The 13,110-nt window shown below is 36.5% G+C and overlaps 1 protein-coding gene across 2 annotated transcripts in view; it reads left to right on the top strand.

Annotated features, from left to right (window-relative positions):
• Tasp1 (Taspase 1) overlaps positions 1-13,110 on the top strand; it is a 75,579-nt gene that overhangs the window by 62,170 nt on the left and 299 nt on the right. For both annotated transcript variants that reach the window (XM_076178261.1, XM_076178262.1), the window contains one exon: positions 6,171-13,110. This exon is cut by the window's right edge and continues 299 nt beyond it. In XM_076178261.1, coding sequence (XP_076034376.1) covers positions 6,171-6,344 — 174 coding nt within the window. In that variant the 3' untranslated portion in view covers positions 6,345-13,110. The remainder of the gene's footprint in view (positions 1-6,170) is intronic.

Consider the following 13,110-nt stretch of genomic DNA (forward strand, 5'->3'; position numbering starts at 1 on the left):
AATTATTAGAATGGATGGAAGATTTCCTGACTGGGAGAAAAATGAGAGTAATTAGAGACAAATACTTGAAATGGGAAGAAATGATAAATGGTGTTCCACAAGGGTCAGTGCTGGCTCCAATCATGTTTGCCATATACATAAACGACATGGATGAAGGAGTTGAATGTTATATGAATTTCTTCACAGATGACACAAAAATACTAAAGAAAGTAATAACAGAAGAGGACTGTGATTCATTACAATCAGACCTGGACAAAATCTGGAAATGGACTCAAAAGTGGGAAGTGAACTTCAATATCAAGAAGTGTAGCATAATGGAGTTTGGAAAAAGCAAAAACAGAATTTAAAAAAATTACAAAATTGGCGAAGAAGAAATAAAAAAAGTGCACTCGGAAAGGGACCTTGGAGTATTAATCAGCAAAGACATGACACCGGATAAACATATAAACAAAATAGTCGGTGAAACCTACAACCTATTAAGGTCAATGAAAGTGGCATTTGACTACTTGGATGAAGAAATGATTAAAAAAATATTAGTTACATTGATTAGACCAAAGCTGGAATATGCAGCGACACTATGGACACCCAGTACTAAAAAGAATATAAGGAAACTAGAAAGAATACAGAGAGCAACAACAAAGTTGGCACCAGCTCTTTCCAATTTAACATACGAACAAAGATTATCGAAATTGGAACTACCAACACTAGAGCAGAGAAGAGAAAGAGGTGATCTACTGACTATATTTAGAATCATGAAAGGAATGGAAATCCTTGACAGGAATGATTTACTAAAAAATGACAATGGAAAAACAAGAGGTCATGAAAAGAGACTCAAAAAGGATAACTAGAAGAGATCGGAAAAAGAATAGCTTCCCATACAGAGTGCTGGATATATGGAATAAGTTAGATAAAGAAACAGTGTGTGCAAATACTATTCGAGAGTTTAAGAAAAAACTTGATGCTGAAAGATACAAAGGTGGGTCACTACGAGCATAGCTCCTTTCCTGTGTAATACAACTAGGTAAATACACAAAAGTAAACTCAGAAAGAGACCTAGGAGTAATCATTTTAAATGACATGACACCAGACAAACATGTAAACAAAATAGTTGGAGAAACCTATGACTTAATAAGATCAATGAATGTGGCCTTTGACTACATGGACAAGGAAATGGTGAAGAGAATACTAGTTACACTGATTAGACCAAAATTAGAGTATGCAGTGTCACTATGGACACCCAATACAATAAAAAACATAAAGAAACTAGAAAGAATTCAAAGAGCATTAACAAAGATGGCACCAACACAGCAAGTTGACGTACGAACAAAGATTGGACAAACTAAACTTATTAACTCTGGAGCGAAGAAGAGAAAGGCAATTTGATAACCATCTATAGAATTATGAAAGGGATGGAAATCCTTGATAGGGATGCTCTACTTAAATCGGACAGAAGAAATACAAGGGGACACGAGAAGAAACATAAGAAGGACAGTTACAGAAGAGATCTGAAAAAGAACAGCTTTCCACACAGAGTGACAGATACATGGAATAAATTGAAAGAGAAAACAGTGAGTGCTAAAACTATACATGACTTTAAGAAAGAACTGGATGCGGAAAGATACAACTGCGGGTCTCTACGAGCATAGCTCTTCTCCCGCAAAATACAACTAGGTAAACTAAGTAAATACACAAACAGACACACACACACACACACACACACACACACACACACACACACACACACACACACACACACACACACACACACTTTCAACGAACGGACGGCTTGAAGAACGTTCTGAAGAAAAGTGCAGATTGTGGATCCCAACGCAAAGAGAAGTGCCTTTTTGTATTTGCAGGGTGGGGGGAAATTGCTCGTGGGGTAGTGGGAAAGTAAGGAAAGAGGAGAGGGGGAGGGATTACTGGGGAAATGGAAGGTAATGAGGAGGTGGAGGAATTGGCCCTGACGGGCCGCCGAAAGGTGGACAAACGACCGCAAGACGAGCTGGATGATGACGACATGTCTAATAGGAATGTGAAGATTAGAGGTATAGATAGGAGCAATACAGTAGAAAGTGATGAGAATATTTTCAAGGGATTTAAAGAGGGTGGGGGGGACACAACCCCCCCCCGACTGACAAGACTAGAAGAGAAGGTCGATAAGATGAACGAGGACTTGGAGCGTAGGTTCGGTAATGTTGACAGTATAATAAGAAGAATTGAAAAATTGGAAGAACTAGAGAGGGCGAACAAAAACTTAACTAAGGAAATTGAAGAATTAAAACAACAGTTAAAAGAAGTAAAAGATGAGAATAAAGTCTTAAAGGAGAATAATATGGAGAACAAGGAGGGTTGGAAAAAAATTCAAGAAAATAGCAAGGTTGCATTCACTGACATAATCAGACAGCAAATGAATGAACAAACTGAAAACTCAGTTATTAAAGTGATGAGACAGAAGGAGAATATAGTAAGAGATTTAGCAGACAAAAAGAAATGTATAATTATATTAGGAATGGAAGAGAAACATAACCCAGATAGAACCACAAGAATCAAAGAGGAAAATGAAAAAGTAAGCCAATTACTAGAATCAGTTCAGGAAGATGAACCAGGAATTATGAAACAAATCGAAGAGAAATTTAGACTCGGAAAGTATAGCACAGACAAGACCAGACCAATTAAGATTAAATTCAAGTCATAAACAACGGCAGAGAATATCTTATCCAAAACAGGGAAACTAGCAACAAGTGAACAATACAAAAAGATATGGATAAAAAGGGAAATGAATAAAGAGGAAAGAGAGGAAGAAAAGCAGAAAAGACTGGAAGCTAAGGCAAAAAACGAGAACAGAACGGAGTCAGAGAAAGAGAGATTCTATTGGAGAGTAGTGAACATGAAACTAAGGAAGTTCGACATACAAAAGAAAAACATAAGGGAAACAGAGAACACAATGGAAGTGGCAGAAAACTAAGAGTGTCTTACACAAATATAGATGGATTAATAACAGGATTGAATGAGCTGAATGATTATTTGAAAGAAAAAGAACCAGACATAATGGGAATTGTAGAACAAAATTAAAAGGCCCACTACCACCCAACAGTGTAGGACATGATGCATACAATTATTGGATTAGAAACAGAGAGAAAAAGCAAGGGGGTGGAGTTATGTTCTTGACTAAGAAGGATATAAACGTGAAAGGTGTCATATATGGAAAGAATACAGTAGAGATGATTATGATAGAAGTGGAAGACAGAGATAAGAAGAGCAGAAAATTTGTGATAAATTATGTGCCTCCAAAAACAGCCTCATGGGAGGAGAGTGAACATAAAAGTATGTTAGAGGACACAAAGATAACATTAAATAAAATAATGGAAGATGGAGGAAGAATAGTTATGATGGGCGACTTTAATTGCAAAGAAATCTGCTGGGAAGAAATGACAGTAAAGGGTGGAGATGACTCATGGGGAAACGCTCTACTTGAGATGATTATTGAACACACAATGACACAATGGATACAGGAGAACACTAGGTATAGAAATGAAGAAGAACCATCGAGACTAGACTTATTAATTACATCTGAACCTAGAATTGTGGACAAGATTGAATATAAAACACCAATAGGTAAAAGTGACCACATATTGATTGAACTGGAACTTAATGAAGAAAAATATATGAAAAGAAATGAACAATATAGAAAAGGAAGAATGATGTATGAAAAAACAAACTTTGATAAAATAAGAGAATTCTTCCAACAAGAAAACTGGGAAGAAATATACAAAGAAGAAACATCAGTGGAAGAGAAATGGAATATTTTGACAAAAATTTACAAAAAAGGAGTGGAAAAGTATGTCCCAAGACAAAAACAAGAAAAAGAATATGTAAAATGCTGGTACAACAAAAGTTGTAGGGAGTTAAAAGACAAAAGAGACAAAGCCTGGACCAGATGGAAAAAAGACAGAAGACCTGAAAAATGGAAAATATATACTGGTTATAGAAATGAATATGTACAAAAGTGCAGAGAGGAAAAAAGAAAATATGAAAAAGATGTTATAGAAAAGTGTAAAGATCAACCAAAACTATTCTACAGATTTGTAAACAATAAACTGAAAACCAAACAAGACTTGGAGAAATTAAGACAAGGAGGAGTTGAATACACTGAGGAAATGGAAATGGCAGAAATTATGAACAAACATTTTAAATCAGTGTTTACAAGGGAAAATATACAACCTGAAGAGATTGAGTGGAAAGAAAAAGTCCCCCTATGGAAGAAATAGAAGTAACAAAGAATGAAATATTGACACACTTGGGTAATTTTGATGTCAGAAAATCGCATGGGCCAGATGAAATAGCAAACTGGATTCTGAAAGAATGCAGGAATGAACTGGCAGACAAAATACATAGCATAATAAGCAGTTCCTTAAAAGAAGGAAAAGTTCCAGAAGATTGGAAAAAAGCAAATATAGTACCTATATATAAAGGAGGAAATAAAGAAGAACCTACCAACTATAGACCAGTCTCTCTAACAAGTACAATAGCAAAAATATGTGAAAGAATTATCAAAAGTAGATGGGTAAAATATTTGGAAAAAAACAACGTACTAAATCCAAGACAATTTGGATTCAGACAAGGACGATCATGCGTCACCAATTTAATATGTTTCTATTCAAGGCTAATAGATATAATACAAGAAAGAGATGGATGGGCTGATTGTGCATTTCTAGACCTAAAAAAAGCTTTTGACAAAGTACCACATAAGAAGTTGCTTAAGAAATTAGAATATGAAGGAGGAATACAAGGTAAATTGCTAAATTGGATGGAAGACTTTTTGCAAGAAAGAAAAATGAGAGTAGTGATAAGAGATCAGCACTCAAAATGGAATGAAGTAATAAGCGGTGTCCTGCAGGGAACAGTTCTGGCCCCAATAATGTTTGCTATATATATTAATGATATGGATGAAGGAATTGAAAGCTATATGAGCTTCTTTGCAGATGATGCAAAACTACTGAAAAGAGTGAAAACTGAAGAAGATTGTGAATCACTACAGAGAGATCTAAATAAAGTACAAGAATGGAGTAGGAAGTGGGAGATGGAGTTCAATACAAAAAAGTGTAGTATAATGGAGTTTGGAAAAAGCAAAAACAGAATAACAGGATCATATAATTTGGGAGAAGAAGGAATAAAAAAAGTAGAAAATGAGAAGGACCTGGGAGTCATTGTTATGAATAATATATCACCTGAGAAACATATAAATAAGATTTTTGGAGAAACTTATAATTTAATAAGAACAATCAAAGTGGCATTTACATACCTGGATGAAGAAATGATGAGGAAAATCCTAATCACCCTGATAAGACCAAGATTGGAATATGCAGCAACGATATGGTCACCAAGTACAAAAAAATGTATAAAAAAACTAGAAAGAATACAAAGAGCAATCACAAAACTGGCACCAACACTCTCAAAACTATCATATGAAGAGAGACTACAAAAACTTAAACTACAGACACTAGAGCAAAGAAGATATTTACAGAATCATGAAAGGCATAGAAATTACTGATAGAGAGAATCTGATAAAATGGGATGACAGAAATACAAGAGGACACGGAAAGAAAATAAAAAAAGACAGCTATAGAAGAGATTTGAAAAAGAACAGCTTTCCTCACAGAGTAATAGACAGTTGGAACAAGTTAGATGAGAAAGTGGTGTGTGCAAAAACAATACATGAATTTAAAAATAGTTTAGATAAAATGAGATATGAAGACGGGACCCCACGAGCATAGCTCCCCTTCCCGTAAAATACAACTAGGTAAATACAACTAGGTAAATACACACACACACACAGGGCCCTTTCCTCCTTATAAAAAGGATGGCTGAGTTAAAGCACACACCCACATCATATACAGTACTCATTCAGCCACCCCTCCTATCTCAGCATCTTGGGGATAAAGACTCATCCTCTTCTTACCTGCTTTGCTATGGTCAGAGGCAATAAAACAAAGTACAGCTCTTCCACAGCATGGCCTGATAGCTGGAGATGATTTATCCTCGCCATTTCATCATATGAAAATCCAGTGTCCTGGTGTTTATGCAGATGTGCTTTTCTTTGATAACAGTTTGGAATTAAAAGATTGTAGGTTGAACAGTTATTGATAATTTTTCCTTTGTCTTTCCAGGCTCACTTTTCAGAATTACCATCAGAAAGAATTGGTGGTACTGTTAACATGCAGTTCAAATCTTTTGGGGCTGGAGTAGCTTCTACATCTGGAGCAGGTGTTGGGCAGGAGGAAGAGGAAGAAGAGGAGGAACATGAAGAAAGAAGTGGAAGTGAAGAAGAGCAGCCAGGATAAGCCTTATACAGCCAGTAAACTGTAAGGGAAGATTATGGGGAAGTTTTGTTTTACAGAAAAGAAACACAATAGAACACATATAAGTAGGGAAACAGAAGTATTTACAAGTTCCTCCTCTAGTTTAAACAGATATGATTCACATTATTTAAACTTGAAAAATTTAAACTTGTGCTACCTCTGACTGCACAATTATTCCCACTTAGGTCACAATTTATATATCCAGTTAAATTATTTCAGTTGTTGATGGAATGATCACTGAAAAACATTTTAAGTATTTTTTCAATCACTTACATAATTCAAGTTGTGTGAATTCCTTGATAATCTTCCCTTGTATTTGTCACCTTGAGTAGTTGATAGTAAGTTCAACATTTGCTGTAGAAGAATTATGGTATTACTGGTTTGATAATTGAAATTGTAGCTACTGTAGTTTTTATTTATGTTAAAGCAGTCCAAAAGCCTTGAACACTGCCATTACTGCACAGCCGTACTCAGTATTGTTACCAAACAGGGCTAGCACCTCACCACTCATTCCATAGCAAAGTTCGTGTAGTTCCATGTCATATCAGTGCAACTCAGTCCAGTTACCTCATTTGTTCAACTACTATGGTTCTTTAGAGTAAGGACCTGCAGCGGGTTATGGATGAAACCCATTGACCATTGCTCTTAATGTTAGTGAAACTTCCTCAGGTCATACCAGTTTCATGATTAAGTGAATACCTGTGCCTGGGTACTATACTTTCAAGTTCCATGTAGTTGATACATGGCAGTCAGTTAGCATAAATGGTGGCATGGGACTTCAGGTTCACAATAGTTGTCAGGACTCCCACTACCTCACTAGTGCCACACTACTACCGCTGCCACACATTTCTCCCCTCCTGCAAGGTTCATGGGAGAACCACTTATTGCAGGCTTTTAATGTGGTGCCATTGCGCACAGCTTGTCATAGCATTTCCTCATACAGCTGCTATTTCATAGTTAATACTTGAATGCAGGTTCTCAGAGATATATTATGTAGATAGAAAACTATGTGTAATGTCTATTTATAAAAGATAATTACATTAATTATAATGTAGTATGTTGAATTGAAAATGATTGCATTATAAATCAAAATATATTCTAAAGGGTAAGTTAGTCTATATTATTGCTGGAATGGAAGACGGAATATATACAGAACTTGGATTTTAGATTTGGTGGCCATGGCTGCACTTGTATTCCAATGTAAGGAAATTTATATAACAACTTATTTCAGTTTTTCATATGAGCAATTTTCTCCCTCTTTCCATTTATTGTCATCATATGCACGAGGGACATATTAACTTAATATTCGTGTTTACTAAGTTGTCACCCACTAATGGAAACTTAAACGAGTAAATCAGGGCCTACAGTAACCCATGAGGAAGTGCTGTGGGCAGCTAAACATTCCTTTGTATAGTACTTTGTTTACCATCATGGGTGTTACATTCCATGTTCCTGTAACTGTGCCTTGTTATTAGTAAAAGATTTTTCAAGCATCTATGGATTTTCAGCTCTTAAGTTTCAGTTATTTGTTCATAATTAGTGTGGGTTGAAGTTGAAGAGTGGAAAGAATAATAGTGCATAAGATTAAGCCACACTTGGTAACAAGGAGGGATGAATTACCCGTTCACTGCTTAATTATACAGTATACTAGGAAACTTAGATTCCTTCCCAACTTCATATTGATTCATGGGAAGGGAAGTTGAATGATAGTCAATGACTCTATCCCATCCCTATCCCCTTATTTGTCTCCACCCTAACATTTTTACAGAGAACCAAATGGTTCTAAGACTTATACAAGTACTCCGTATTTATATTGGAATTTGTTAATATCATAAGGATAACAGTTAACAGCAGCGGCAGTGGGGAAGATATGTGTGGTGGTGGTGTATTATGGTATTCCAAGTGCCTCTTATCATGTACCTCTCAAGTCGTCCATAGCAAATACACATGTGATACACAGCATATCAGGAATTCATGTGTTAGTCCATGTTACCTAACAGTCAGTCATGATCTGAAGGTGCGCCACACCACGACTTCTGCTTTGCCCTCTTTGCAGGAGAATTGTGGAGCCCACCAAAGTACTAATTTTAGTTTAACATGATGCCCTTAGTAGCTGTTGCTTTTCCTGTGCTATGAAATTTGTAAAAAAAAAAAAAAAAAGAAAAAAAAAATGAAAAGTGACTGGGTTTGATATAAGATCAGTGGGAATTTTGATCTTTTACAAAGTGCCATGGTGCCCGTTGATTTTTTTTTTTTTTTTTTTTTTTTTTTTCTCTCCTTAATTTTGCTTTGGTTCCTGTGACTTTGAAGCCATGGTGTTCTAGAGCCTTTTTTTTTGTACAATGCCATAGTGTATATTGAGCATGTATTTGTATAAATCATGTATATATGTATATACCTCAGTACTTAGGGAACTTGTACCTCTTAATGGACCTTGTTACTGAGATATGCTCCTTTTATTACATCATAGCTATTTCCCAGAGAATGTGATGTTGGTATTCATTAACATGGTAAAGTTTCAGGAAAATCATAGCTAAGATTAATTGAGTGTGGCTATACAAACTGGAGTTGAAGATAATACAAATTAATTTTGTGTGTGTATGTGCATATGTGTGTGTGTGAGTGTGTGTAATTACTTAGTTGTATTCTACGGGAAGGGGAACTATGCTCGTGGTGACCCAGCTTTGTATCTTGCAACATCTAGTTTGTTCTTAAATTCATGTATGGTGTTTGCGCACATTATTGTTTTGTCCAATTTGTTCCAGTCATCCACCACTCTCTGGAAAGGCTTTTTTCCAGCTCTTCTATAAATGTTCTTTTTGAGTTTCTTTTCATGTCCCCTTGTTCTTCTTGTATCCCAATTTAATAAGTCTTCTCTATCAAGGACTTCCATGCCTTTCATAATTCTGTGTGTGTGTATTTACCTAGTTTACCTAGTTGTATTTACCTAGTTGTATCTTACGGGAAGGGGAGCTATGCTCGTGGTGTCTTGCCTTTGTATCTTGCAGTGTCTAGTTTGCTCTTAAATTCATGTATGTTTTTTGCACATACTATTGTTTTGTCCAGCTTGTTCCAAGTGTCCACCACTGTGTGGAAAACTGTGTGTGCATATGTGATTCACCATGGTATTGGATCACGTGTTGGACTCGTGATCAACAACTATTTCCCTCCCGGAAGAGAGCTCAGAGCTCATATATGACCCAACTATGGGTAATGCTATGACCTTACATGCACCCACTCCCAACTCCCGCCCACAAGAGTGAGTAACAACTTCCAGCACAGTGATACTGAAATTATTTCAGCCCTGGGTGGGATTCAAACCCGGACTGCCATAGTGGCAGCCAGGAACTCTAATTACTGGATTTACCTAGTTGTATTGTACAGGAAGGGGAGCTTTGCTTGTAGTGACCTGTCTTTGTATCTCTGAGCATCTAGTTTGTTCTTAAATTCTTGTATGGTGTTTGTACACACCATTATTTTGTCTAATTTGTTCCAGACATCCACCACTGTGTGGAAAGCTGTTTTTCTCTCTCCCACCCCTCCCTCCCTCCAGATCTCTTTTATAACTGTCCTTTTTGAGTTTTGTTTCATGTCCGCTTGTTTTTCTTCTATCCCAGTTTAATAAGTCTTCTCTGTCAAGGACTTCCATGCCTTTCATGATTCTGTAAAGGGTCAATAGATCATCTCTTTCTCTTCTTTGTTCCAGGGTTGGTAGTTCCAGTTTAGACAATCTTTGGTCATATGTCAATTTTGAGTGTTGGTGCCATCTTTGTTCTTGCTCTTTGGATTCTTTCTATTTTCCTTGTATTCTTTTTTTGTACTGGGTATCCATAGTGTCACTGCATACTCCAAAATTAGTCTTGTCAGTGTAACTAGTATTTTCTTTACCATTACCTCATCCAAGCAATTAAAATCCACCTTTATTGATATTAGTAAATTGTAGGCTTCTCTGACTATTTTGTTTATCTGCTTGTCTGGGTATGTCTTTGGTGATGATTACTCCTAGGTTCTTTTCAGAACCAACTTTCTTTACTTCCTTTGCACCAATTTTATATTGTCCTGATATTCTTTTTTTACTTTTTTCAAATTCCATTATACTACATTTCTTAATGTTGAAATCCATTTCCCACTTCTGAATCCATTCCCAGACCTTGTCCAGATCTCTCTGTAGCGATTCACAATCTTTTTCCATACATACTTTCTTTAGTAGTTTTGCATCATTTTTAAAGTAGTTCATGTAACATTCTACACCTTCATCCATGTCATTTACATATATGTGTGTGTGCATGTGTGTATTTACCGAATTGTATTTTACGTCACGGGAGCTATGCTTGTAGTGACCTGTTTGTGTATCTCTCCACATCCAGTTTTTGGGTGTGCATGCAAGCACTCAAATACTTGTTTACATATGTCTTATAGGGCTGAGGCAGATACTCAAGGCACCCAATGCTCATTCTACTCCCCTACATTTCAGGTTTCTTCATGTTTATGATTTGTTTTGAATCAACTTGTACACTGAGCAATTGCTACCTCCATTTGGAGTGCATTCCATAAATCATCTGCCTTGTTTGGAAAATGGGCATTGTTTTATAATCTTTTTCCCATTAATTCTAAGATCAGATTCATGTCCTTGGATGTTGATATCTTGTCAAAGAATTACTTGTCCTTTGTGCATTTTTACATCTGCTGTTTTTTTCCTTTCAAAGATGTTTATGCAAAGGTTTCCAGTCTTTTTATTGGACAGATCACTCAGTGTTGAGTAACAGTGGGTGGTAGTCCTTTGAATTTTGTCAAGTTCAGCCATATTTCTGTATGGACTGTATTTTGAGTAATTTTATGATATTCAATTATGTAAAGGCTGTTTTCACATCAGCTCACCAATGACATGACTTTTTAACAAACTATTCACCCATGAAGCAACAACATTAATGACACTCATATGCTGCAGTGTTGTGGCCCCACACAAAAAGAAAGATATGGGAAGAGAAATAGTCCAGTCAAACAACAATGGGAGAACAAAAAAGGGGACCCCATGAGCTTAGCTCTCATGTATTTACAATCAGGTACATCACCTCTATCTTGAGGCCAAAGAAATCACCAGTCCAACCAGCATAAAAAATCCCAGTCTCACACCTTTCTACCATCTCCAAATTTATGAAAAGAATGATCCATGACAGGATCCAACCACTCACACCACTCTCCCCAAACCAATTCAGGAAAGATCTCATTACTAGCACATTTCATAATCTTTAAATGAGTAGAAAATAATATAGAAACCACTTGACAGATCTTTAACAGTGGTCATAGACATAAATAGTTATTTTAACATAATCCCAAGACAGTGTGAGTCATGGCATGTAAAGAGAAAAACAGGGGTGAGGGGTACACTGGAACATGCAAATGCTACACATTGCAGTGGAAGGAGTACATAAACAAAGTGCAAGGTCAAACTTGTGGAGGGATACTGGCACCTTGGACAGTCAGAAGATTTAAGTAACCATTGGTTAGATTTTGAAATAACATATATAAGTTTGTTCCTGCAAGTCAGGTAAGTACTCATAAGTATTGATATCCTGGAAGGTAATGAAACAGATATACATAACAATATTCATCCCCACACACAACACATTACTGAATAGCCGCTTACAAAAATTTTGGACAAAAAAAACATATGCATATATTATGACTGTTGCCTTGAGTTTCGCTGACTGGAAAGCCTCATCATTATAGTGGCTATCAATAGACCTTGGGCCCTCCCATGAATCTCTTTGGCAAGAAACTTTGATTTTTTCCCCATGATGCATTAGTGTGGGACATTTTCCATGTTACTAGCTGAAATTAGTAAGAGGAAGGGAGCAGTCACTAGTTGTCAGGTTTCCTTGTGTTAAGTGAATGAAATAATACAGTTGAAGTTGATAGAAATAGATTGTAGTCTGGTGTTGTACCTCCAGATGAACATCATAATGTTGACAGGTTTTGAAATGAGCACCAGAGAGATGTTTCTTGTTAATTCCCCATCTCAAAGGACCACCACATGCAAGTACCATCATTGGTCCCACACACTGTGTGTGTGTGTGTGTGTGTGTGTGTGTGTGCATGCATGCATGTGTATTTACCTTGTTATATCTTGTGGGAGAAGAGCTATGCTCGTAGTGACCCACTGTTGTATGTGTGTGAGCGCATGCGTCTGTGTGTGTGTGTGTGTGTACTACACACTACCTTTTCCCCTTCTAAGGGGGCTGACCAAGTCATAGCATGCCTTTACTTTTCACATAAGAAAAATACAAAGAGACACCTAGTTCCTTCACATTTCCCCCATTTAGTAGCCCTTTATGACACCCTTGGGAATATAGTGGTAGTGGATATATACGAGGCATATTTTTTAAGTAAGTACCATTTTGAAATAAAAATGAAACAAGTAGACTTTTTGAAACAATTTTATTTTTACATAAAAACCTGTACTGTAATCTACTTTTCAACATAATTACGGAATCATCTGACTGTGTTTAAGTTTGTGAGTATTTGAAATGCCTCCTCTGATTGAGAATGCCGCAACCTGTGAAATACATGCTGTGATTTGTTTTCTTACTGCTAAAAGCATGAAAGCTGCTGAAATTCATTGTCAGATCAGTGAAGTGTATGGAGAAAACATTATGAGTGATGGGATGGTGCAGAAATGGGTGAGAGATTTAAAGATGGCCGTACAAATGTGCATGATAAAGAACAAAGTGGATGACCTTCATTCACT

The sequence above is a fragment of the Oratosquilla oratoria genome, chromosome 41 (assembly GCF_046742065.1).
Source record: "Oratosquilla oratoria isolate Oo_2021 chromosome 41, ASM4674206v1, whole genome shotgun sequence".
Lineage (NCBI taxonomy): Eukaryota > Metazoa > Arthropoda > Malacostraca > Stomatopoda > Squillidae > Oratosquilla > Oratosquilla oratoria.